Source organism: Ptychodera flava, chromosome 6 (genome assembly GCF_041260155.1).
Source record: "Ptychodera flava strain L36383 chromosome 6, AS_Pfla_20210202, whole genome shotgun sequence".
NCBI classification, from domain to species: domain Eukaryota; kingdom Metazoa; phylum Hemichordata; class Enteropneusta; family Ptychoderidae; genus Ptychodera; species Ptychodera flava.
The window spans coordinates 34,337,404-34,363,875 of record NC_091933.1 but is presented as its reverse complement, the minus strand read 5'-3'; the positions used below and the strand labels follow the sequence as shown (position 1 = coordinate 34,363,875).

Below are 26,472 nucleotides of genomic sequence, written 5' to 3'. Positions count from 1 at the left end.
CCGTTTGTCAAGTTCAGTACAGCATGTTTAAATTCACTATGTTGAAATACTCAGAATATTTCTGGTTAGCCTAATAGCGGAAAAGATTATTTGGCTTTGTCTGCATCCCGGCAAAATAAATGTAAAAAAATTTCGCTCGCCGCTCCTGAACCTTGGTCCAAAAATTCGATGAGCAAGATTTTTTCCCTCTAGAAACTAACTTTTCTTGAAGGACATGCCAAGAAAGTGAGGTTCCATTGCCATAAAAAAATTCACTAACATACTTGACTCCATGTTGAAACCATCTTAAATACTTCCACCAACAGTTATGAATTTATTATTCCCTAGTATTTGTTAGGCTACATCTTGAGCTGTGTAGATATCTAAATTCTTAAGCTCTGCAAAATATTTTAGAATGTCGGAATGAAATTTTGGTATTTTGAAAGACATAGGTTTAACATCGTAGTTGCAGTTTAATAGAAAATTTAGTCAATTTTTTTTTTTGGGGGGGGGGGAGGAATAAATTTATAGTTCATGGAAAATCCAAATAAGGAGACCCCTAAATGGACCAGCTTATCAACGTATTTCATCGCGAATTGTGACAATAAACTGAATATTGATTATCACTATCTTTATCTTAAGTTAATAATCAGCAACAACCGAATCCAAATGATGTATTGGGATATGTTGAATAACTGGAAGTCACTGAACTTAAAAGAGACCTTACTAACATCAAACACGATGTTCTTGAAGTGAAATTTTGTGGGACAAATAAAGACGGAAGGAAGTGTCGTCATTTATGAAAATGGCCACAGAGTAAGATATCTTGGATGACGTTAGAAACGACTGGCTTGAACGATGGGAAATGATTTCCAAAAAATTAAAAGTGGTACAAAAGGCATATGCGAGAGGAAATTAAGACTTAACTTTCCCCCGAAATCGTCCAGGCCCAGTCAAATGAACTCAAACGATCCATCGAAGAATGTTGACTTCCAGGCGCCATTGGCTAAAGCGGCGCCAAAGACTCCACGGTCGAGGTCTCACATTTCACAAAAGTGAGACCATCACTCTTCTACGGCTGCATGTATTGGAGACTGGCACGTGGCTATTTTCACTGCATGCCATGACAACATGTAAATCAATGTTGTCGAAAGCCTGTACCTCCAGTTGTATTTGCAAGAAGGACTGATCGGCTACATTCGCGGCCGTTTGATTTTGATATATTTTAGGTAACGAATTTTCAAGATAAAATGCAGCCTGAGCAGGTTTTTATCCTTTTGTGAATCATATAAAATAATGACAATAAGCGATAAATTACTATCAATTAATAATAGTAATTCTGACATGCATAGTAGGCCTACTCTAGATCCCAGTATTTAAAAATTGAACTTGTATTGTTTGTTGTTTGCGTGTGTCCGTGTTTGAGAGAGAGAGAGAGAGAGAGAGAGAGAGAGAGAGAGAGAGAGAGAGAGAGAGAGAGAGAGAGAGAGAGAGAGAGAGAGAGATACAAATATAGTATGAAATAAGTTTGGCATCTACTTGAATTTTTTGGGGGCCTAGGAATAAATATTGGAAAAAAAACATTATTTATTGCCTGGTATGCTTTTCACAAAACTGATGCAGAATGAATGATGAATGAATGAAAGTCAAGGTGACAGTTTAGTATGATTTCGTGTAGCTGTGAATATACCACATTATGGTTACGGGCTCGAGTTTGGAATAATATAACCAAGGTGAAAATCAGAAAGCCCTAGATCTATAAAGCACCCTATTTCAAACTTTGTCCCTCAGCTACAACATCATATATTCACCTGGAGATTCAAGAATCTCACCCACCTACATCTAACCCTTTTAGCCAAGAGTTATCTGAGCTCCACCAATGACCGACGAGATACATTAGACACAAGATACCGGGAATCAGAATTTGATTTATTTGATCATTTTTCACGACTCTCCTTCATTTTCGGACAAATAATTAAAGATCACCGTGGAAGGGATTGAGTGGTAATTCTAAAATCCAAAACTCTTTGTGCACATCAAAAACAGATAGCCTAACTGTAAAAACAATTGAGGGCTTAATCATGGCATGGTCTCCAAACTAATTCTGTAAACCAGTTTACCCTAATTGATCTTTTGGGAACTTGCAACTTTGTAGTCAACTTGCTGTAGGGCCTATATTGCAGGCGAGATAACCACTTGCGAGTGCGTGTAAAATTGGCATATACTCCCTTTGCTTCGTCACAGCAGGGCAGGTATGGATTCTGAGTGTATGACGCTGCCTCACTGACGGTCAGATGTGAATATTCCCGACTGTACAAGTATCATATCACGGAGGTAGGCCTAGTTCTTCCTGCCTCCATGATCATATCATGCACTTCAAGGTTAGGGACGATTCAGAATTTACTTCCAGGGGGGGGTGGAGGATTTTCGGGGGGGGGGGCACCCATTTTTCCCAAGAAAATTTAGGGGGGGCCAGACAAAAATACCACAATCTTTTAGGGGGGGGGCAAGGAAAAAAAACATCAATTCAATATTTGCCCAGAATTTCTGATCTCTACAAAAGAGAACCATAGACGCTACCTGGGTGACAGATAAACTCAACATGTTTAGTTTGACTCCTTTAGCTGCTAAATTCGGTAATATTCACAGTGGTTTGTTTTATGCATCTACTGTACTATCTTGTTCTCCTCCCTGAACCGTCATGAAATGTCCAGTATTTTAATAGCATGTCGACACAAACCATACAGTGAACAGTCAGGGTTGTTTTTGACGAAAAGAGATCTTGGATCAAGTCCAGACTAGAATTCATTTGTCAACAATAACAATGGTCATTTATGTTCACATTGGTATGTTGCTAAATACAGCATTTGGTGTTCTATGTAGTGATAGAATAACAAACAAATGCTGATACACAGAGATGAACATTGAACAAATGCTAAAAATTACAGCAAATGTCTTTTTAAGGTTGGGTTTACCTTGTAGCTTGTAAAGCAGTTGAAAGTTGTGTGATAAAGAAGTGTTAATTATGCAAATGTTGCAAATCACCCGATTTCTTGGCTTCTTTTGCCTCCCAATTTGAAAATTTCCAAAGAATTTAACTCCACTCCGGCTGGGTCAAATTTACTGAAATTTTCACATTATGTTTTTTAAATGCTATGTAACAAAACAACTATCAATTGGTTTGTTCGGCAATAAAGCTCTTACATTTTAATAAGAGGCATTTTAATTTTGCTGATCATGATTTAAATCAATTATTAGAGTGTCAGTCTTTAAACCCTACAATTTTAAAATGAGGATGGATAATGCCAAATAAAATAGTTGTTTTTTTTCTACATATACTCTCCTTTCAAGTGAAATATTACATTTCAGAAAACTGTCTAGTTTATGACTTAATTTTTATCATTAATACCAAAATTGAGGTTTTTTACCCTAAATATACGCCCACTTCATCCTTTGAGTACACTACTGCTACCATACTAAACTTTAGATTCTCTACTTTTTGAAAATATATGGTATGAGGGGGTTTCCTTGTCATCTTTGATGAGAAATATAGCTTTGAAAAATCTGTGAGCATTCAGAAAGTAGCATACATTAAAGCCGCAATAGCTGCTAATTTTATGCATTATTTTCATGATTTTATTTTTACACCAGAGTTGGTTCATTTAAATGTACTTACTGAAGGATGTGTATTGAAGTATCACTGCTCGCTGATTTGGACCATACCTACACGTTTTTAACAGGTTTAATAATAAACGGGTGCTGCACCCATAAAATGGCGCCCCCGTGGGAAAATAGAAAAAACAGTATTTTCTGCACATATACATCGTGATCATAACAGAAACAAGCATGATGCCATTTACTTGAATGCACAACACACGATGGCTATCATTTTGTTGTTGTAATCTTGATTTTCTTTGTCATATGATTAGTTTTTGAAAATGGCGTGAAATCTAAAATGACGTTAAAACTTTTGAATTCACACGCCACTCTCGACACTCATGGCAGCGTTATACACTTTTTCAGTCTCTAATGGGTCTTATTCAAAGAAAACTCTTGGAAAACTAAGGATATTTTGAGATCGGTTTATTAAACATTTGCAGCTATTGGGACTTTAATATTATGGTGTCAGAAGTTTCAACCATGTTTTTACAATGGTGTTCTGTGTATTGAAAAATTTTCAACAGTTGAAGAAGTTCTACAAATTCTACACTTCAAATCAAAGCCATCAGCAACTGAGATGGTCAAAACATACCATCTGTCTATCATGTAAATTGTCTTTGTCATGGTCATTCATAAAAACAAATATCCTTTCGTTGCCCAAAACAGATGGAACTTGTTCCCTTTCCTTAAAAATATTATGTATTACTGTCAAAAATATATGGTGAAAAATTTACAAAAGGGTTGATATTCCAATAATCCTGTATGTGCATCCAGAAGATCATGTGGCACTGCATCAATGCTATGGTGTCGGATTGTTGAAATATTGTGTACACAAGAAATTTGCTGTAGTCCAAGAAGTGATCTCAGTGTGTATGAGGCTAGGAGAAATGTGGATAGGCTTACACATTGTGTATAGATGCTAATACTTTTGTGTCCCATTCATTCTGATATGTATAATTAAATATTTCTCAGTGGCGGCTGGCAGAAAAGGCAAAAAAACAAATTAGCATGTATTGTTTCGTGTCATCTGAAAACATGCGCATCATGACTATTTTAAAATTAAAGTTTGTTAAAAAAATTTGAAATATGAATGCTCTGTCAATTTTGAAAAATACTGCTGACAAAATGTGAACTTTGACTTACACAGGGTTATCTGCATTTTAATATGAACATTGGATTGTTAATGGAATGAGCAGAATAACATGTGAATTCATGTTTTTGATAAGGTGTTTTGTTCAAGAAATGTTCTAAAATATTCCTCAGCATTGTTGCTTTCAGTGGCAGCTACTTGGTTTTATGACAACTAAATTAGAAAAAAAGAGAAAAGTAAAAACAAGTTGGCTTTCACCAATTTTAATTCCTAATGTTTAAAACTTTCACCGTGAGTCTGCAAATATTCAGCATCATCAAATGAAAATGTATGCTGAACTTGTGCATGTACATCTCACTTTCCAGAAATATCTGGATATCTGCAAATGATGTATCATTAAACTTCAAGATATATATCACTTTGCAATTATCTGCTCCTCTGATTTTCTGTTCACCATTTCTAACTGACATCTTTGCTTGTCTTTGTGTGCATCATATGTATCAGTGAGACATAACGAAAAAAGTATTCATATTTAGTAATTAACTTTTCTTCAGAAATTTACAACCAGATATGTTTATTGCTACCCTTTCCAAAAGTGTGCAACTTGCAGTCCCTGCAAATCATTCTTTTTATAGTCACATACCCTGACATGATTTGTTATATCATCGATTAAATGTTCACTACAGTTCCTGCAACTTGTTAGACTGGATATGTCTATAGTGTATGAGCATGCATGTATATATTAGGGGGGGGGGGCATGGAAAAAAAACAGCAAAGATGAGGGGGGGCCATAGATTTTTTCTATAATTTACTAGGGGGGGCCATGGAAAAAAATCACCCAGAAAATAGAAAATCCTCCACCCCCCCGGAAGTAAATTCTGAATCGTCCCTTATCTCCTACACAAACACTGCTGCAACTGTCTATGCTGCCACATAATCGGGAACTATTTCATTCAGCAGGATTCTGCAAAGCATCTTGTGATATCATAAAAAATGACGCTATAGGATAAATGCAACTTCGCTAGCCAAGGGTGTTTTTTGCTCGAGCAGAGATCCTCCTCCTAGTCCCTCAAAACGCATACTACCTGTACTACGCCGTGTTTACCGACCTGACGATTAAATGTATAAAAAGTAAACATCGGTGTCCTCGTACGCGGTATACAAAATAACAAACACTTAATCCACCTTAAGGCTCAGCAATGCTTCCATTTCCTGTTCCAATTTGTTATAACAAGCGGTATAAATTATTACGTAAACGTATAGATGAATTTCGTGCACACAACGCTAAGGACAATATGTCTTCAAATTTTTCTCCTGGAACAATTCATCCGGGTATTTCGAGAATGTATCTGTCAAAATCAAAATGGCGACCGCCGATGAGGTAAGCGGAGAAGCTGTCGTATTACATGAAAGCTCGATTCCTGGGCCAGAACTGCAAGGTCCCGGGGAAGTTTTTCAAAGCTGCGAGCTTTCAAATGAAAACTTATCGTTTAGCCCGGATACGGGCAAAAGGAAGCGCATTCAGCACGATTACAAGCGACTATCGAGCTCTGGGTACCTTGACGAAGTTTACGCCGACAGGCGACGACGGTTCTCCAGTACCGCCAGCGAGTCCGAGTTGTCACCCTCGCCACCTAAGTCAAAATCTAGGCGCACAATTCTCAGGGATCCCGAAAAGCCTGATTATGTAGAGGAAGGTACGTCTTGCTAGAATTATAATAAAGTCTCACTTGTTCACTGCAGGAGTCGACGACCAGGCCATGCTTTGCAAAAACAACTTCTACCCACAACAACACACGTACGCACGCATGGTCGTTTATGAAATACAGCTTTTGTTGTTGTTACACGTGTGGTTTTGCACGTAGGCTGGTAAAATTAAACAAAATTCATATTCTGGTTATTTCAGTTGCCTCAGATACCTGTTCTACAAAATGCAGCTTCGTTAATTAACCCTGGCCATTTTGTCTGAGCACCTGTAATGTGTGGAAATCGTACTCTTCGTTCACAAATGTAACAATAATGTATAAAAATAAAAATTTGGAGTGAAATGTAGGTCAGTGGCAATACTGAGAAATGGGAAGGGATAAAGAGGATATAAACTGATATTGCGACAATATTGTATGTGTATTTTACAGCTTTCAAACTCAATTTTTTTTCAAAATATCGTTATATTCTGTTTTTACTAACACCAGAAAGTGGTTCCCACATTCATAATTAGAGCATGATGAAACTGCTCCAAGAGATGGCTTGTTTTTCTTCTTTTTTTCTCCTGACATATAATTACTGAAACAGTTAATTGCTATCCATTAGCACCAGGTGCCCAAGTTCAACATGTATTTTGCTGCCTTTTTTCAAAATAAATTTCTGTAATTATTATAACCTGAAAACCCAATCAAATACCATATTGTATTACACGGTAGTGGTATGTAGCATTTTGCTAATATCTTTCAAACAAAAAAACCCTGTATGGCTTTTATAAGCATTTTCAGAACAAACCATATTGTAAGGCATGCAGCTACAGATTTATGAAGGATAACACAAATCGTAGGTCTTTAGGTAATTTCAACCAAAAACCTTCAAATAGAGTGTTTGTGAAGATTTGGGAACAAAATGTTGGTACACACGGATTTGGAATAACAGTACCATTTCTCTTTTAACCCTTTTCCTGCCAGACAGTAATAACTGTATCACTTCCCCATCAGCCGAGTCAGTAAAAAGCGGTATTGAGCCAAAACATGACGTATTTTCACCCACTTGGCTTGGTATGTTATAGCATCTTTTGTACGAAAAAAATCAAGTTTACATTATTATCTTTTCAACAGCCTTCAAATCTCCAGTATTATGTTAAAATACATCATATGGAATACATTGTGTTTCATTAATTTTAACCATCTTGACCTGGGGGTGAAATATGGACTTGGCAGGAAAAGGGTTAATTAAAGGGACAAGCTCTTAGTTTTTAAAAATTTTTTGATATGAAATTACACAGATTTACTGTTTCTTACACAATAGTAATGCCTGATATGCCCATAACCAAAGACCACATGAAGAACTTTCTCTACGTTGTAATGCTATGGCTGTCCAGTAACGTAATCATTGTAGCCTTTAACCCTTTTCCTGCCGAGCGCCCTTGTCCGTTATTCTCCCAAGTCAGTAGAAAACCGCCCCATAATATGTGCCTGCAAAAGATTGGCTCTCCTGCATGTTATCCTGCCAGGCATTTTGGCAGAAATCGCCCATTTTCAGGGTAGTTTTAGCCGTACTTATACGTGTTAGACTTCGATAATTTCTACATGCCCGTAGACAGGGGAAGGAGCTCAAGGGTTGCTGCAGAAAAAAATTGAGGTCACCGGCTTTGTTTGCCCCTGGGAGTGCGTCATTTTATTGCCGTTTCATGTTTATTTTTTCGGAAATAAACTCCTTCAGTATTACGTACGTCCGCTAGGCACAAACATCACCTCACTCGTCTGTTAGTCAGAGACCCTGAGGGTCGTGCTAGGGGTGCAGCAGCACCGTCAAACCTGTCCTGTTTCCCCAGGGTAGGGTCAATTGAATACGTACCTCCAACGACTTGGCAGTGTAGCACAAAAACTACGTTTTTGCCGTTGTATTAACGACATGGCTGAGCCATTGAAGCACAGCTTTACGTAGTTTTGCCAGCTCAGTTGGGAGTTGGCTTACGAGTGTTACCGTTCATTACTGACTTAATCGAGTGGTCCTCAGTCAGGTACGGGTTTGTACCGACATGGCTTGGGCTGCAGCTAACCAGTGATAACCAGTCACTACCCCAAGTCTTCAGTTCACTTTTGCGATGCACGGGTGCAACGCAATATGCTTCCATTGTTCTAGCCATCGACGTGTCCACATGCTGGCAGCCATATTGTACTGCTAGCTGGTTTGCATAACAAAAGCAGTCCCTGCTAAATGCAGGCGGTATCCCCGTACATGTAGCATATTGACCTCATGTGCCCTTTTGAATTCTCTGTACGCAAACAGCGTACGTAGTTACCAATGCGTCGGCAAGAGGATACGTTTGCCTGCAAACCAGAGCCAGTACTTCGGACGGTGGAATAAATAAAAAATCCAAAGCTACGTCCATTGAATGGCACGGCCAAGGCAGTGAAGGACGTTGCCTGGCTTGAACTTGCAGAGCTGAAGCCCAGCTTAGTACGTCGGACACCAGTTTGTAATGGGAGTCGTTCATATCCGTTCCATGGGAGGAACAAGTCGAGCCGTCCCGTCAAAAATACGTTCTCATTTTCAGTCACGCACAACTGAATAAGTGACTTTCGTCTCGCACCATCGGCATATCTGCCAAGTCGTTTGCAAGAGGTAGCCTTCTAGATTAGCATTGCCGAGTTGGTCAAGTTCGGCAGCAATCTCTATAGTGCCAGGCAGCCAAGTACGTCCAACTCCGCCAGAAAACGTCACCATGCTATCCTGCCAAGTCCGCTAAAAAGCGGTAAAAAAAACCCAGCCCCCCTCGGGTGTGGGGGACTGGCGGACAGGTTTCTGCACCTTTCCCTGTCCTTGGACTCCCTGTGAACCCATTTCGAGAGCAAACACCGTTCCTCGCCCAAAACCTGTCCTCGAACGACCCCTAGCGTGAGCAAGGGTTTGCTACACGTAGTTCCGTCGACTAGGCAGGAAAGGGGGTACCAAAAAGGAGCCTGATTTCCACCGCCTTAGGAGGATAACGGCCGTGGCTGCTCAGCTTCTAGCTACACCGAATTTCAAGCGGATTTTCACCGACTTGGCAGGAAAAGGGTTAAAACAAGCAAAAATCGAAGTGATAACTGTTTTCATATCTCACAAAAGTGTTAAAGGCAAAATTAGTATTGGCTACAAGTTTTTCATAACTTCCCACTTACAGCATGCTGTTCTGCATTGAAATACTCGAGTCCTGGTACTCTGGGACGAGAACTGCAAGTTACCCCTCCTTTGCTACATGTATGTTAGGCTTTATACTTTTCATCACTTAGACAAAGATATACAGACACTACATGCAATCAAAATTTTCGACAGTTTTCTTGATGGAGATGCCCTTAATTGGGAAATCCAGTGAAACCGGTCTAAACCAAACCCTGTCTAAACTTGAAACCTCTCTAAACCGAATCCTCTTCCCAATGCCATTCCAATAGAACTCTATGTTAAAAGAACCTCTATAAACCAAACACCTCTCCAAACTGAATGATTTCTCAGTCCCTGAACAGTTTTGTTTAGATAGGTTTTGCTGTATGTAGTTGCTGGTGTTGGACTGCGCTTAGTGTTGTCATCTGCATAAGTAGTGATGCTGTTCTGCTGTGTAAGGTTGCATTCAAACATAGCGGAATTGACTGCTCAAGATGGAAAAACTTTAACTTGACTGAAATTCTGTCATAGAATGACAATCATATATGACCATTTACATATAAACTGACTTAATGGAAGAAATAAAAATAATGTTGGAGGAAAATGGGAAGGTATTTTGGAACAAAAAATCCACAATAAATACAGAGCGTGTGCCTTTTATATACTCAGAGGAACCCCCATAACATAGCTTTGAAACCATGGTAAAATTTACCAGGGGTCTACCCTTCACAAAATGACGTCTGTGTGCCATTCTGTATTTTATTGCTATACTAAGGTTGTCAAAAATTTCTAGGTTGATAAGATTTTAAAGTCCACAGGCTGTTGAAAGCTATTTTCAAATAGTCTCATCTGAATTTTTCCTGGAATACACAATAACTTAAAAACATTTAACCCTTTTCCTGCCAGACAGTAATAACTGTATCACTTCCCCATCAGCCAAGTCAGTAAAAAGCGGTAATGAGCCAAAACATGACATATTTTCACCCACTTGGCTTGGTATATTATAGCATCTTTTGTCCCAAAAAATCAACTTTACAGTATTATGTTTTCAACAGCCTTCAAATGTACAGTATTATGTTACAATACATCATATTGAATATGTTGTGTTTAATTAATTTTAACCATCTTGACCTGGTGGTGAAATATGGACTTGGCAGCAAAAGGTTTATCTCTTATTAGCCAGTTTCTAAATGCAAACATGTCACTGACTGATACACCTGTATTTACATGCTGCACATGTGTATAGTTTTCAATTATTGTACAATATTGAATAGCATTGAAAAATCAGCATACATGTATTCTCATAAAAGCTGTATGTTAAACGCGGAAACACCTCATATGTAGATATCAGCTTATTATTGTTCTATCATTCCCATACACTTGATTTATGATGATTTATGAAAATTGTTTCATGGTGATCCATGTATGTGTAGGTCATCATGGTTTCAAAATGATTCCAAGCATCAGAGTGTAAGTTGATGTTCTGTGTATCTTGTAGGTGAAGCAGATCCACATGAGAATGAAGGTATGCTGAATAACAACGGTCTACATGTGCCCAAGCTGGTCATCAAGAAATCTAGGATACCCAAAGAAAAAGCAAAGAAGCCCCGAGTCAAACGGAAGGATGTGCTCACCAATCACAAAGAGACGCAAACTGTCAAGAGCTCTGCTGTCACAATAGTGGAAGCTAAGAGGAACAATCACATGAGTGGTACAACTGATCGTTCAATCAAACTAAGTGACTTAAAATCAGAATCCAAGTATGGCCAATATATGCACATTGAAGAAGACCCAAATGGAGGTGCGCTGGTCCTGCATGCATTCTCCGATGAAATTGCACATTTACAGGGAGCAGAGCTTGAGGAATTCGCAGATGAATACGTGAGGGTGTCCTTTGCCGAACATTCTGAAAGCGTGTCAAGGTTTGTGATGAGTATTATACATGGCTCAGCGGCGTATCTTCCCGACCTAGTGGAGCACTTTGCTTACCACTATCCCCACACCAAAGTAAAAACTGAAATCCTCGGCAAGAAATCAGACATTGTCTCCACGGACATGGCGGATTTTCAGAGGGAAGTTCACAGGACTTATAGCAACGGCACCTTCCGCTCAGGGCCTATGTTGCAAGTCAGTTTAGTAGGGACAGTCAGTGAAGAAGTGGGAGACTACTTCCCAGAATTCCTGGACAGCATGGAACAGAATCCATTCCTGCGGAGAACAGTGCCATGGAGTGAACTTTCCATCGTGCAAATGCCCAGGAATCGAAGCAATGACGGACCAATCTTGTGGGTCAGGCCAGGAGAACAGGTCATACCAACCGCGGATCTCCCAAAGTCACCGTACAAACAGAGGCGAAGGTAAGCGCAACTCCTGTACATTGTTCATGTATGTTACTGATTTTTTCAGGGCTCGACGTAAGGTCAAATCATCCACTAGCCCGAAGGACTAGTAGCAGTTCATTTTTAGTAGTCCTAAATGAAATCTACTAGTCCTGCTCAAGCAAAGCCAAATGTTGCTGTCATGTTGTAAAGAGGTGTATATATGACCATTCTCATATTTTTTGTCGCAAAGGTTTTTAAACCCAATAACTAACTTTCATGCAAGACTAGCACATTTGCTTACTGCAAAATGTTTAACTTTGAATCATATATAAACCACAAAAATAACCTGAATGAAATGTCCTGTGTAGGAGGAGAGGTCATGAAAATAGCCTATTGCCATCAAGAATAAAATCAGAGGTAGAGATGAATTTGTTGGAAAATCCTTCATAGCTCAGGTAGTGCGCCATTAATTTGCAAAGAACATGTTTGTTCATGCTGGGGACAGATTTGTTTCTCCAGAACTGACAGCCATTCACAAATGTTCCTGTGGAGTGCCTTCATATTTTTGACATATATCACATTTTAAAATTGACCAGCTTGTGGGGAGGACCTCTCATTTGTAATAATGGTTTGTGAAAAATTTTGTTTTTAATAGTAAAAATGTTGCATTTTACCATTTCATGTGCTTGTGTCTTTTATGAGTTTTTGCCAGTTACTGGTAACAAAATGTGATTAGCACAAAAATAACCAATGACTCCCAGAAGTGATTGGATACAACAGTTTGATACACCCATTTCATACGTTGTTTATTCACTACTGTTTTAAGGGTCACTTCACTATTATTGCCCCAATAATTTACACTTTTCCACTAAAATGGCAAAACAATAAGTTGCTAGCACCAAGTTATTATCTGTGAGGAATTCCCTCACCTGTACAAGCAGTAGCAACTTGCCATAGCACTGTTTTGGCAAGCTAGATGGCTCTTTTTAAGATCAGCTTCAATCAAGCTAGGGGGTCTTGACTATATATGGAGGTCAGCATGTGGAGGCATTCTAAAGCAGGGTCAAGCTGGCTACGAACTATCGGAGGTGTTGTTTGGGAATGCCCCTGAAGAAATCTTGAGAAAAATCTTCTTTGAAAGGCAAGGATACAGTGTTTGAACGAAATTGTGGGGTTGCTCATGTTTTTAGGCGAAGTGATGAGCTTCAAGCAAACCAAAATACACGACGTGCAGACAATTCCGTTTGATGCTCAGCGTTGCATTGAGCCATGTTTCCCGGGGCCATGTTACTGGCATGTACAGTACAATTTGATTCTCCGTAGCAGGTAAACTGTTTCATTTTAAGTTGGTGATCAATAAAGTTTGCTTCACTGTTTCACTGTCCAATTTGTTTGGGTAAAAGTTAGTTTATTTTTATATAAAATGATCGAGGCTTGGTTCATTCTTATCGAATGAGTGGCCCGGCGTCCCATTAGTTTTGTAGCGATGGGTTCTAGACGTTTCGGCACCAAGTCGTTTCGGCCCAAGACGTTTCGGCCTCCCGATTTCAGGACCCAAGACGTTTCGGCACTGCTCAGGGCTATCTGAGGGAACTAGTGCTGGAGCGTAATGTTGCAAATAAAAGCACTAAAAAAGTAAGTGTCAAATAACATCAATGTACATGTACATCATGCTTCACTTCGTGAGAACATAGTAAGAGACCGTAAGAAAAAAACTTCATATCGTTTTTAAATCTGTGACACAAGTTTATCGATAGCAATAGCCGCCGACACGGCAAATGTTTGAAAGCGGTGCCAAAACAGCACGGCAAATGTCACACAAATGCACAGAAAAGTACTGGTCAGAACGCAAAGGTAACGCTTACGAATATGACTGGTCAGTCAATTACTAAATAGTTTGAAAACAAATCGAAACAGGGATGCCGAAACGTCTTGGGTTGCGGTGCCGAAATGACTTTGGGACGGAAATTGCGAGGCCGAAACGACTTGGGCCGAAACGACTTGGTGCCGAAACGACCAGTTACCGTAGCGATAAACTTTCCTGGACAGCTACGGAACTTGAAAATTGCACTAGTCCGCAGGACTACCTCCGAAGACATTTTTACTAGTCCTCTTGAAAATTTACTAGCCTCGGGCTAGTGGGCTAGCGCTTATGTCGAGCCCTGAGTTCAGAGTCAGTTGTTCGCTAACACTAACATCTGTAGTTTCATCCAGCATAACCAAATAAAACTCAGAGCTCTTCAGTTCGTTGATTGTTTTGTCTTCGATGACGGACGATAAGATGTGCAACATTTCTTGCCTCAATCTTTCGCTGCAGTAGGTGACGTTCTTGCTGACGTTTAAATCTTGCTTAACCGACAAGCCAAGCTGGCTTAGAAGATGGAGAGTCGGCTCAAAGTTCCTTGTGTGTGGTATTCGACGCTTAGCGAGAAAATAGAGGAAGGTGAAAGCAGAGATAATGGCATCGGAGTTTACATGTACATCGGGTTGAATAACTTCGGCGATGTTTTGACTGGACTTGGAGGCCAACTTGCGTTGAACAGCATCTCGGTGGGCTACAGTCTGTTCGTGTTCTTTTGCGCTGCTCAGTTGGAGTTGCTTACACGGAGTGTCATTCCATGTACTTCGGTCGTAGGGATGCAGGTTGAATTTTTGGCTCAGGCATCAAAACATACCCTCGCCTTGACAGTAGTACAGCCAGGTCTCTCGACTTCTTAGCAACTCGGACCGGAAAACTGTTGACTGCTTGATCGGCTGCACGGACTTTGCATCATCTAGCTTGGCTTTCTTAACGTCATTCTCTGCTGGTGGTTGATTTTCAGCATCGGCTGACTGCTTACGTTTACCAGACGTCATGTACTTCACAAGTGACATGGTTACGGAGCTTTCTCACTTGATGTGTACTATGTGTATCTCGAGATAGAAATGGTATTGAGCAGTAGGATGTTTGAGTTTTTATATCAAAGGTTTTTATTTATCAGATTCGCACCCCATACTGTGATAACAATTTCAAGTCTTTCTTTTCGAGGTAGAAAACTTCTTTCGACCATTCAAGAACGTCACCCATTTTACACTCTTTATAGACACATATAGCGGCCTCTGTCTTACTATTGCCGACAGACACAACGCATGGAGGCATGGCTCCCGTAGCGGGCTGGAATAAAATGTGGCGCCCACTTTGATCACCACTCGGCCCATTACTTATGCTTTTCGCACATTTCGAAACTTCACACCCAATGTTTCTTATTATATCCATTTAAAATAGACTTATGAGTGAACCAATCATGGGAAAATGGTGGTTGCTTTGTGTCAAACAAAGTAGAACGTCAGAAAAATGAAAACAATAGGAGCCGGACAGACAGTGTTTCTGCCGGCTGTTTTATTTGAGTGCCAGACAGGACTGTCCAGCGCCGTCCAGCGTGGGGAGAACCTTGGGCCTCCTTACAGTAAAATTTGTGATAGCTTTCAGTTTATTGAGACGTGACATCATCAACAGACTCAACAGAGAAGGTGCTCATCTGATCGAGTCGGTGTACTTCCGCCTACATATCATGCAAATATGCAACCCTTGTCACGATATTTCGAGCTATGAGCATTTAACTGGTTCATCAGTGAAACATAAAGTTGTTTCTCTATATCAAAAGGGTGTATGTGATATGTTATGGTTCTCTTTACATAATTGACGTGAACATTTGGATTTATGATTGGTGATGGCATGATTCAAGCTGTCCGTAAATACGCACTTGGGTCTATGACCCCTGACCCAAGCACGATCGGTACGCTGCCTAAGCACCGCTTGTGTTCACATACACAGCTAAATTCAAGTGTCAAATGTATGTTTTAAAAAAGTCAACCATATTCAACTTCAAAATCAAAAGTCTTAAATAAGCACATACATGTATTTCCCATGTCTGAGAGTGTTGTGCTGTTGAACTGCTAAGAGATTGGATTTCTGATTTGATTGGAAAACCACACTGAACCAGGTTTCTGCATTTAAATCACCAACATGCGTTATCTATAGTGCTGATTGTAATTTCGAGCTTGTTACTAAATATATGTATAGCTACATGGGCGCGACATGACTGCTTGAAATTCGGCAAATGCTTCATGCGTGGCTGTTGTTGCAGCTTGTAGTCTGAGCCAGTCAGTGTGACTTTTTATATCCTTAGTTGCACCAGCAGGTTTTGTTTCTTTCATTCTTGCGGAAAATGCAGACTAAAGTTTATATTTGCATATTATAAGAGAGAAAAGACGTCATTTGCGATCAGCACTATTCCGTTCAGTTATATTATCGGTTTGGCTAATTGAATAGTTAGCTTGGCGAATAATTTTCTAGGGCTTCTAGCCAAATTTGCGAGAAGATTGTAGCACCCAGGGGAAACACTGTATGTTGAGATGAGTTTTACATGCCCATTTAGCCTTCATGTCTCCTAATCTGCCTGTTACCAGTCCGCTCCTGTCCAGCTCTGTCCAACAATCTTTCATCTACCCTTGTTTACTTTTATTCTATGAACCCCGTAACCAGTAGGTGTACCATTCCTGTCTTTTCAGAACTGGCGTGAATGAACTTAGGAACCTGCAATACTTACCAAGGGCATCAGAACCCAGAGAGATTCTTGCAGAAGACCGCACAAGGTGTCACGCTGATCATGTTGGTCAAGGTTTTGACAGACGTACGACAGCAGCTGTCGGTGTACTCAAAGCAGTACACTGTGGTCAAGAGTGAGTAACTAATTCTGTCTGTTGTGTTACAAGTTCATTAAAGTGGCCAGTTGTATAGAAATTGTCAACGGTTCTACTCTGGAATAAAAAGGATCTGATGTGTTCTACACACTCAGTTGCCCAAGACATCATTTAATGGTGGTACAAACAAACCCACATGTGTACAAACACGTATGGAAATACACGTACCTCTATGCGCATTTGCACACATGGGTTTGTTTGCTACCGGTAATGCTGCAAACTAGCTTTGTCATATATTTTTGTAAATAAACTTTAAGGGGCAGTCCTAAATCCCTGGTTCTGGCATTAGTGCTTATTGACATTGACTGTTTATGTTAATAAGCCTTTGTTCTCCTTTGAAAGTTGTGTACAGTTAGTCCCTTTGTTCTCCTTTGAAAGTTGTGTACAGTTAGTCATTTTGTTCAAAGAGAACCTGCTCCTTTAAGTGCGTGAGCTAGGGCTTTAGAATACTGCAATCGAAAGCAGTGAGAAGTCTGTAATTACCATAAGTTGAAAGTGACAAGAAGAGATTTTAAATTCCTTGAAGTATGCAAGTCAGAAACAATGGTAAAGAAATTTCTTTGCGCTGATTTAATACTTGGTCCCGGTAGCTTCAGCCCTCAGTAGGGATTTATATTCCATTTCTGTATATTTTTGAGAATCTCCATTCTTTGTGCCTTGAGGGATGTTTTTCAAAAAGTTTAAACGTGGAACTTTTGAAGAGTTAGTTAAAGGGACATAAGCTGTAACTTGTGGCAAGTTTTTCAGTATTCTGCTTCTGTATATCAACTACTGTGCACATCAGGTACCTATTCAGTTTGTCATGCTGAAATTTCGAGTATTCTTTTTGTCAACGCAGCTTGTATGTTTGTAGTGTTTATTGTTTATTGTTTACAAATGAATTCTAGTCCGGACTTGAATACAATTTTCAACAGGAACAATGGAGAATATACTCATAAAGGTTGTGTTGATATGCTAAATACTTGGCATTAAATTACAGTTTAGGGATTCAATGCAGAAAGTGTAGGGAAACCACAAACAAAAGTTCTGAAAAAATAGCCAAAAGATACAGCTTATGGAGCTTTAATGTACAAACGAGGAGTGAAAGCTTACAGATAGATCAAAATGTATGCCCCTGAGCAAATGTATTTGGAATAAGTTCTATTGAGTGATTTTCAGCAAACAGAAATTCAGTACCCCGGACTTGAGTATTGATGATGCGAAGGCGTATTCAACTATGTCTGATTACTATGGCTTCCTATATGTTGAAATTGATTTTGCTGCTGTAATTCCATTTATTGTCCATGTCGGCATATCATCACCTCCTTTGATGTGATTGGGTATTCCTGCAGTAATTCAGATATGTACATGTATTGTCCATTTCTGTCAATTGCAGATACACCACAGACAGAGTTGTGAAAGATGTGATATGCTTTGATGCTGCCAATTTTCATACCGTCACAGAGGAGTTACAGCTTGATCTACACGAGCCACCAGTATCACAGGTACTGTATTCAAAACTCCTCTTTCTAAAATACTCATCCCCCTCAAACTGCTAACAATCATACACAAATACGGAACACTGTCTAACCCAGTATGTTTGTTGCACAGTGATTTACATGTCAATTATTGTGCTTTATGAGGAACTGATAATACAGTTTCCTTTTGGTCATTGAATGCATATTTTGCGTTATTTTAAAGTCACCTGTGAGGGCGCCATCAACTTTTCAGCTGTAATGAATTGCAGGAAGGAGAGAAATCTAATAGCAGTGACCCAATAATAAGTAATGAACAAACACTCCAGCAAAATTTCAAGCTCAGTGCAGTTGCAGTCTGTACTTTAAAATGTTTGGCAGCGTGCTTTATTCTGAAGTGTTCAAGTATTTTATTCAAATCCAAATAAGTACCAAATTCTTTATGAAAAAATTACCCAACTGTTCCGTAGCAGAATATCCATTGAGAAGAGACAAAAATAATTAAAGTAACTGTGATACTTTACTAAGAAAACTCTTTATTAGTAAAGCTCTTTTGTTGCAAATGCCTTTTTTGGAAATTAACATACAACTTTCTACTCCCTGATTACATATTCATATGAGTGTATTGTCACAGGATGGTAAAAATAATTGGTCTAATTATCATGTGTACAATCAGTTTTATTCATCAGCTGAATGACTTCACTTTTTGCGGAATAAGACAGTTTTTGTCAAAACAACCTTAAAAAGAGAGAATCCACAAAAAGTTGAGGACTGTCGTTAATTTTCCTGTTATTTGTATCTATTACAGTGTGTTCAGTGGGTAGAAACTGCCAAATTAAACCAGCTTCGACGAGAAGGTGTCAAATATGCAAAGATCAAACTCAGAGACAATGACGTCTACTTCATCCCGAGGAACATCATTCATCAGTTCCAGACGACGTCTGCCTGCACCAGTGTGGCCTGGCACATCAGGTTGAAACAGTACTATCCGGAATACAAGCAGGAGGAGTTGACATCGGAGGAGGAAATGGCAGTGACGACGGACAGCGATGTGCCGCCGCCGCCACCGTCATCGGTGACGGCAGCACAGCCGGCATCGCCGTGCAAGGAGGAAAGTGCCAAGCCCAAGGTTGAAATTGAAGACTCGGAGAACCATGTGAAGGCTGAAGGAAGGATTCCCGCTGAGAGCACCAATGGAGAGCTGACCTTACATGTGAAGCAGGAGGAGTCGGAGTGTGAAAGCCATCAAGAAGAAAGTAAGCCATCTCCAACACTCACAGAATCATAAATAAATCAGATAGACATGCAAACTGTGTCAGAATGTGCTGTAGTTGCACCAGAAAGGAATCCCTAATGTTTTGATGAAAAGACATTTCACACATTTTGGACTGTTTATTGACAATGTAGGCTATATAATTGGCAATGTGGTGGCAAAATTCACAGAACATTGAAATGACTTTTGGTAGACCTAGAACTACTCTGCATTAAATTCATCATTTCTTCACCAACTCTCCCATAAATTGATAATATCTGGCTGCGGATGTCAGGTTATACACAGTCATCAAACTCACTGTCATCAAACTCACTGTCATCAAACTCAGTCATATATATGGGCAGTATTCTTATTGTCATCTTATCTTAACCTTGGGAAAATGGCATTGACACTTCACTTTGAAGTGTGTAGCTGACATTTTAACTGACTGAATACACTGCATGAACATGGACTTGATCAAAATCATGAGTGATTCCTGCAAGTGGAATTTCCCATTCGAGTAATTCTGTATTGTATCCCAGATAGCGTCCGACTTTTATTCCCGAGTTTTATATTTTGTACGGAACAGTTTATAAAAAAGAACAAAGCTGTCATACTTTATTGCACTCACATGTACATAAGGATGTTTGTTGCCAGAGAAGACATTCTGGCTGTAGCAGTTAATTGAGATTGTCTCTTTAGGGATGACTTTGTGGAGTTTTTTGCCTACCTTGAGTTGAAATTTGATAAGAGGGATAACAGTGTCTTTACTGTGGTTTTGCTAAAATTAGGCAGACAACAATACAGTGTACACAGATCAGAAAAATACTGTAACATTTTACTCTCTACATGTACCTACGATTAGAACTCTGGATTATCAAGGGGAACCTTAAGCAAAATGAGGTAGACCCCCAGTTACAGCACATGGCATATGTGACTGTGTTCTTTTCATGTTGATGTAGCGAACAAAGGTCAGATGATTGTCCGTTTCTGCTGTCTGTTTGTGGTACTGATGGGATTAGAGCTGAGTTTAAAGAGAGGAAGAAGATTCGTGTGAAAATGTTTTGCAATTGACTATGCAGGGAGTTCATATACTGGGTCTTTTCAGCTTTAACTTTAACCCCCCATACTTACCTGTGGTTTGGTCTTTCCATATTGCTATTCTTTGTTGGGATGAATCCATGTGCATTGGAATGGGGAGGGACTGCATAGTGAGGTGACTCAAGATGCACAAACCCATTGATACATGTCTGTATGCACCCTCTTTTAGGCTCCATTGCCTAAAAAGATAAGTTCTTAAACTGCTTGAGATATTTAATCAACCTCTCTGTGGTATACATGATTTCAAAAAGAAAATTTTGATCGCTCGTGGTGAATGTAAGAGTCAATGGAAGTTTGCAAGTATTTATTACAATTGGCCTATAACATTTTTTAATAGATGTAAGTCATTATGTTATAATATATCACGATTCATTGTTTCTATACAAGACTTTATAAGAACAGCTTGTTAATTGTCAGCATTCCATTTGATGAACGTAGAACAGAAATTGAGGTAGTATGTTTCGTCGTCAGGTTATCATGAAAGTGGGTAATAAGTAATGAGTTCCAGTAGATGCTGTACTCGCGATGGTCTTAGCACTATTGACGAAGTTTGCGTCAAAGTTTACATTGTCATTTGACTTTGTTTTGACTCTTATTGATGAAGCCTTTGGTTTAATTCCTTCCTTGACGATGTACATGTACTTTATTGTAGGTATTGTAGAAAGAGGACTCTCTGAGCTAGTTTTGTTTTATAATTGTCTTGTTTTATTTATATTTTAACACACACACACACACACACACACATAGTACCTACACCGTTATACTTTGTATCAGAAATGTGAAAGCACATATTGTGTTTACTTTTAGTATTTGCAATACTCTTCCTAAATAATGTTTTACCCATTATCTCCGCAATACCACATAAATAAACCAGTTCAAATATTCTTTGATTTAAACAACCTTTTGAATCAACCACACAGCTTAGTATGAATATGAGTGCCTAGTTACTGTAATACCTGTCTTTCTTAAGATTTTTTTTAGAGCCGTAGGCTGAAAGAAGATAATTATATTTGATTAAGTTGTTTCATTAGTAATTGCTTTCTATATTTTGTCCTGTGCTTACCAAATATTGAAAAGATTTTGCTATTAAAGTTTCAAGAAGCTTGAAATTAAAAAACCTATTTATTTATCTACATTTATACCCAGGCCTAAGACAGTAGACTAGTAGTGAAATTCATTTCTTGTGTGTTCTGCATGTCTGGCTGACATAATGTGGACTTGACATGTAGCTGTAAATAATTATGTATAGCAAATTTATCACATATTTTGTAGAGTTGATACTTCAAAGTATTTATTTGAATAATCTGAAACGTACCTGTACCACCACTGAAGTGGTAGTGACGATGATTGTGAAAATGCTATCTCCGCTCTATAGAACCAGATACCTGTATTCCTTATAGACAGTGATGCAGTTTATATATATATATATAGAAAAGCTGTAATGAAAGAATGTTTCTGCCAATTAAAATTTTTCTTTGTTGCAAAATTAACCTTTCAGCATGTTCATTTATATTCCCATAGGCAGTTTTAAGGTAGTGAGTGCGTGTTGGTCTCTAGAGGGCGATATTTACAGTCAAGCGTGAAGTACTGGTGTTTTAGTATTGTATACTATTCAGAGTGCCATGCCATGCCTTACATAGACTCAACGTTAAAAGTCGTGGATTACAATGCCCCGCTCTAATAAATTTTTTTTCATTATAATTTTTCAGTACTGACAATTTTAAAAGAGTCTGATGTAATTTTCAATCCAAATTTACTCTACAGCTTTCCACTTTGTAGTTAAGTTTAATGCAGTAGATCTCAATACGGAGTCATGCCAGTGAGAAGTTCCATCAGTCACATAGATCTTTTACACATTCTGTAACACCCACCTTTCCAATGCATGGAGACAAAGCTACCCAAAAGAAGAAATGGCTGAAAAAAAGATTGCTCTTTGAGTGTGCTAATCCAACATTAGAAAAGACTCTAGACCATATTATAGTTTGGTTTGCGCACATATTACAAGTAATACAGGACAATATGTGGATATACATTCAGCATATACATTATACATGCTTGCTGTAACATCCACTGACTGAACAGCTGTTTGTAACACATATTTTTAACATGTAAGAGAAGCGACAAGTTCAAATATATTCAGCAGTTTATCATCTGATAATCTCAGAGACTCTCATTATTAAAAGAGATGACCTTTTGTTTTGTCTTTGGAGAAAGTTGAAAGTCTCCCTCCTGATTCACGTCACTCCAGGTCCCTTCCAGCCTCTATACTTTTTATTCTGTTTTCAATTTTTTGTGCTCACAGAAAACCATCTGTAAACTTTGAAAGTGTATATTTTTTGAAATTTAAAAAAGTTTATTAAAGGAACAAACTGTGAGATTTGTCTTTCTAATGTAATGAACTTTTGTGGGTATTTAGTTTCCCTAATTATCACCCTGGCAGAGAGAAAAGTTATGCTATATGACAGCTGAGCATCACCTCAAGGGATCATGTGATCTGTGAGGTCAAAGTTCACACATCTTTCTTGTTTATGCGGGATAGTTTCTGAGTATGAAAATAGTTATGGAAATAAATGCAAAGCTTGGCACTGTATATTTTTTCTTGATTTTCATTGGCTGATAGACGTAGACTATCAGAAGAGTATGTGGCACAGTGCTGCTTGGTGGCGCCCTTCATGCACCACTTGATCTTGCGCCAGGTCCTAGACTTGAGAGGCCCTGTATATGCATAGTCAGTGAAGACATAGAACCTAGACTGAGATCCAAAATATTAAAACTTACCGATTAATCGTTGTAAAGATTTGGTTTGTCGCCAACTGTTGTATCACATCATGTAGATTCTGTGTCGTCTTGAACAGTAATCTAAAATGACGGTGATTTATGATGACATAGACAGATGCATAGCTCAGTTTTGTCACCTGACATCTCATGGACATTCTTAGAAGACAGTACATGTGATTGTTCAGACTGAAAATTCATCACATCTGTCAAATATCAGTAAAATTACATTATCATAAATCACTCAATAGAAATTCATAATTTTACTGGTGTTCTTACACAATACCTCTTTCCTACAATAAAAAATCAGTAACTGACAGGGTTCCACAATAATGTTATTTTCCTATGCTGACAACATCACCCACAATAAAATGAGAGGGAATTTCCAAATTGATATCTTTCAGAGTTGGCTTTAAGTGTATACAGTCACACTCATATGACAATAGTTCAGAGTGATTTCGTACAACAATTCAGATTTAACTGCTGGGTGATTCTCTTTATCAGCGTGCAGGAAATCAGAACGATTATATTTTTAATCCAGAGTAAATTTTCATATTGTATGTGCTTGTGGTTTCATCCTCATTTTGGTTTTAACCCAGGCATTGTAAAGTTATGTAAACTGACTTGAACAGCTGTGGTATCCTCACTTTGAACTTGACAATATCAATAATATCGAATGGGTATCTGTTCTTTGAAAATATTGATTTTGTGGTAATTTTATAGAAGAAGCGAGTCTAGGAAAGTGTACTTGTAAAAAAGTCATCGTAGATATTCTGTGCTTTCAATGTACAGTACCTTGACATTTTTTGACCTCAGTCAGTGTTCTTTTCTGGTTCACATCACAAAACACTTCAAAGAAGATGTCAACAATGTTAATACATTCACAGTGATATACTCAGCTTTCGTTTTGTGGTGTGAATTTTCGATGTTTGAGAAATCAACTCTTTTGTTCGAATTCATGAATACTGCCACCAGGTGACTTCTGGAAAAAAGAATCGCATAGCAAAGATAGTCACTGATGGTAGTCAGCATGTTTATCCTGTGTTTTTTTTCTGTAGTGGATTTTTGTTCGCATTTGTACATCCAAGTTTACTGTGGACTACTCTTCATCAATTTCAGTGTATTTGTTCAGGGCAGTGAGCAAGTACGTATACACGGGTTTAACAGACTTTGACCAGTTTGGGTGTAAAAACAATCATTTTTAAGGACAAGTAGCAGTAATTTCACAAATTCCCAAACTATACGATCTTCAATTCTAGCAAAATGAAGTTTACAATTTTTGTAATTGCAAGTGATCTGGTATGGAAAATGCATTGATGCTTTCTTATGCTTTATGACTAATTTCCTGTGCTTAGTTTTTATGTAATTTAGCATAGGTGCCTGGCAGTCATGAGTAAAATTTGCCAGTTTAAATATATCTCATCATTGCTACCACAAACTGCTGCCAAAATCCAATTTTATTCACTGAAGTGTTTGACCAATTTCGTGTTTCTTTGTATCAATGTTGCAATATTTCAATGCCTAAAGCTGTGTGTAAATCAGTTATGTAGCACAAGTCCTACTGGCTGGCACACATACATACATACATACATACATACATACATACATACATACATGTACATACATAAATACATACATACATACATTCATACGTACATACATACATACAAATACACACACAACATGAAGAACATACATATATGCGAACAGAATGATTGTTATATCATCATTCAACCCTTTATTTCCCTGTCTTGATATGACAAATCTTCTTTTAATTCACTTTTTTCAGTCTCTTATAAATGAATGAATGAAGTCATTCTGTTTTGACTCTGTACTCATGTGCTTCCTGATTACTATCAGAGTGTAATTTTTAACAGTAGATGTCTCACTGATACTTTTAATAATAGTTTATTTTTTCCACATATGTATATATAATTATTATCTATGTTGTTTGTTCTCAGTAAGTGTGAACAATGCTGATAGTTTGATTTTGCCATTCTCTACATGACTGTACATTTTCACTCGGACTCAATAAAAGGAGTTATCGTACAGCGTTGTTTTGCCTCGTTCCTTAGACATCAGCCAGCCAGTCAAGACTTCGGTTGTTTCTTGTCGACAACTTCACGTTTGTTTATTTGAAAATGAAATTCACCATGTAAAGTTAGTAAGGTCAAGTTGTAATGTTGTGACTTTGAATTGGGGGTCCATCTGGCGATCAGCTGTTGGGGGAAAAAATAACAAGACTGATGATCAGACGGAATGAATGATGGAGGTTATAGAGGAAATCATTGACTTGTTATCCAAACCATCAGAATCAAGGACATCAAATAACAAACTGCCCGGTCATTCTAAGCTTTCAGTGCAAACCATCATCTTGATTTTTTTCATATCCATCCATCTCTCTGCTAATACATATTCCCTTTTTCTCACGCCAATTATTATTATTTGATTGAAATCGCAGGATTGAGTAATACTCTAAGCAGAAAAAGTTGAAGTGATTATTACTAAAATTGAAAAAATACGCAAGTTGAAGAACTGCGTGAAAAATCACACCAATCACAGTAGATATGCGCGCTGAAGAAGCTGGACGCTTGAGAAGAACAAGCTATCGTGGTGTGTGGGGCGCCCTCAACGATGAAGCCCTACGAACCATACGTATTTTCATCCACACCATTCGCAGGCAGCCAAACGTCACGCGTCATCACACGTTTGTCAGCCATCCCATGCAATCTTTGGGAGTTTGCAATATAATGGACAACAAAGATTAATAAAGCAAAGAAACAAAGTTGTTTTCGACCTGAAGGTAAAATATTTCATATTTCTTTATATTCTGTCTTTGAGTCTCTTGGATAATTTATGACCAAAGAATCAGGATTTAGCAAACTCACGACAACAGTATAGACAACAAACCTGTCTGAAAGAATTGAAACGAAGAGAGATTACCGCTACCGGTACTACCCTTCTGCCATTTGTCAGACCCTGTAAGGAAGTATATTAGCGAAGGACAATGGCAGTGTCGATGGTAACCCTGTGTAAAACAAGGCTAGTGGAAAAAAGACATTACTGATTGATGCACTTTCACGAAAATTTAAATTATTCAAACTTCGATAAGTCGACGTTGCATACATAAAATGACATATGTACAATACTGACTCAATTATTCAGTGAAGTGCCGCACTGCAAGGTTTTATCACGCATATATTTTATAATTGCATCGCGTATACAGATAACGAAAAGCGAGAAGAG

At 38.5% G+C, this 26,472-nt stretch overlaps 1 protein-coding gene across 1 annotated transcript; it reads left to right on the top strand.

Moving 5' to 3' along the window:
* The first annotated feature begins 6,066 nt into the window (after positions 1 to 6,066).
* On the top strand, positions 6,067 to 25,275 carry LOC139135572 (lysine-specific demethylase RSBN1L-like). The gene is made up of 5 exons (XM_070703034.1): positions 6,067 to 6,426; positions 11,079 to 11,937; positions 16,453 to 16,623; positions 18,020 to 18,128; positions 18,907 to 25,275. Exons 1-5 carry the CDS (start codon positions 6,093 to 6,095, stop codon positions 19,384 to 19,386), a joined length of 1,953 nt encoding a protein of 650 aa, XP_070559135.1. The 5' UTR covers positions 6,067 to 6,092; the 3' UTR covers positions 19,387 to 25,275.
* Positions 25,276 to 26,472: the final 1,197 nt, after the last annotated feature.

What these genes read in the sequence shown, in the direction of transcription:
- LOC139135572 (XM_070703034.1), top strand. Translation starts at nt 6,093, where the DNA reads ATGGCGACCGCCGATGAGGTAAGCGGAGAAGCTGTCGTATTACATGAA. An exon ending in GCCTGATTATGTAGAGGAAG is followed by an intron (nt 6,427 to 11,078) that starts GTACGTCTTGCT and finishes TGTATCTTGTAG; the next exon opens with GTGAAGCAGATCCACATGAG. An exon ending in ACGAGCCACCAGTATCACAG is followed by an intron (nt 18,129 to 18,906) that starts GTACTGTATTCA and finishes TATCTATTACAG; the next exon opens with TGTGTTCAGTGGGTAGAAAC.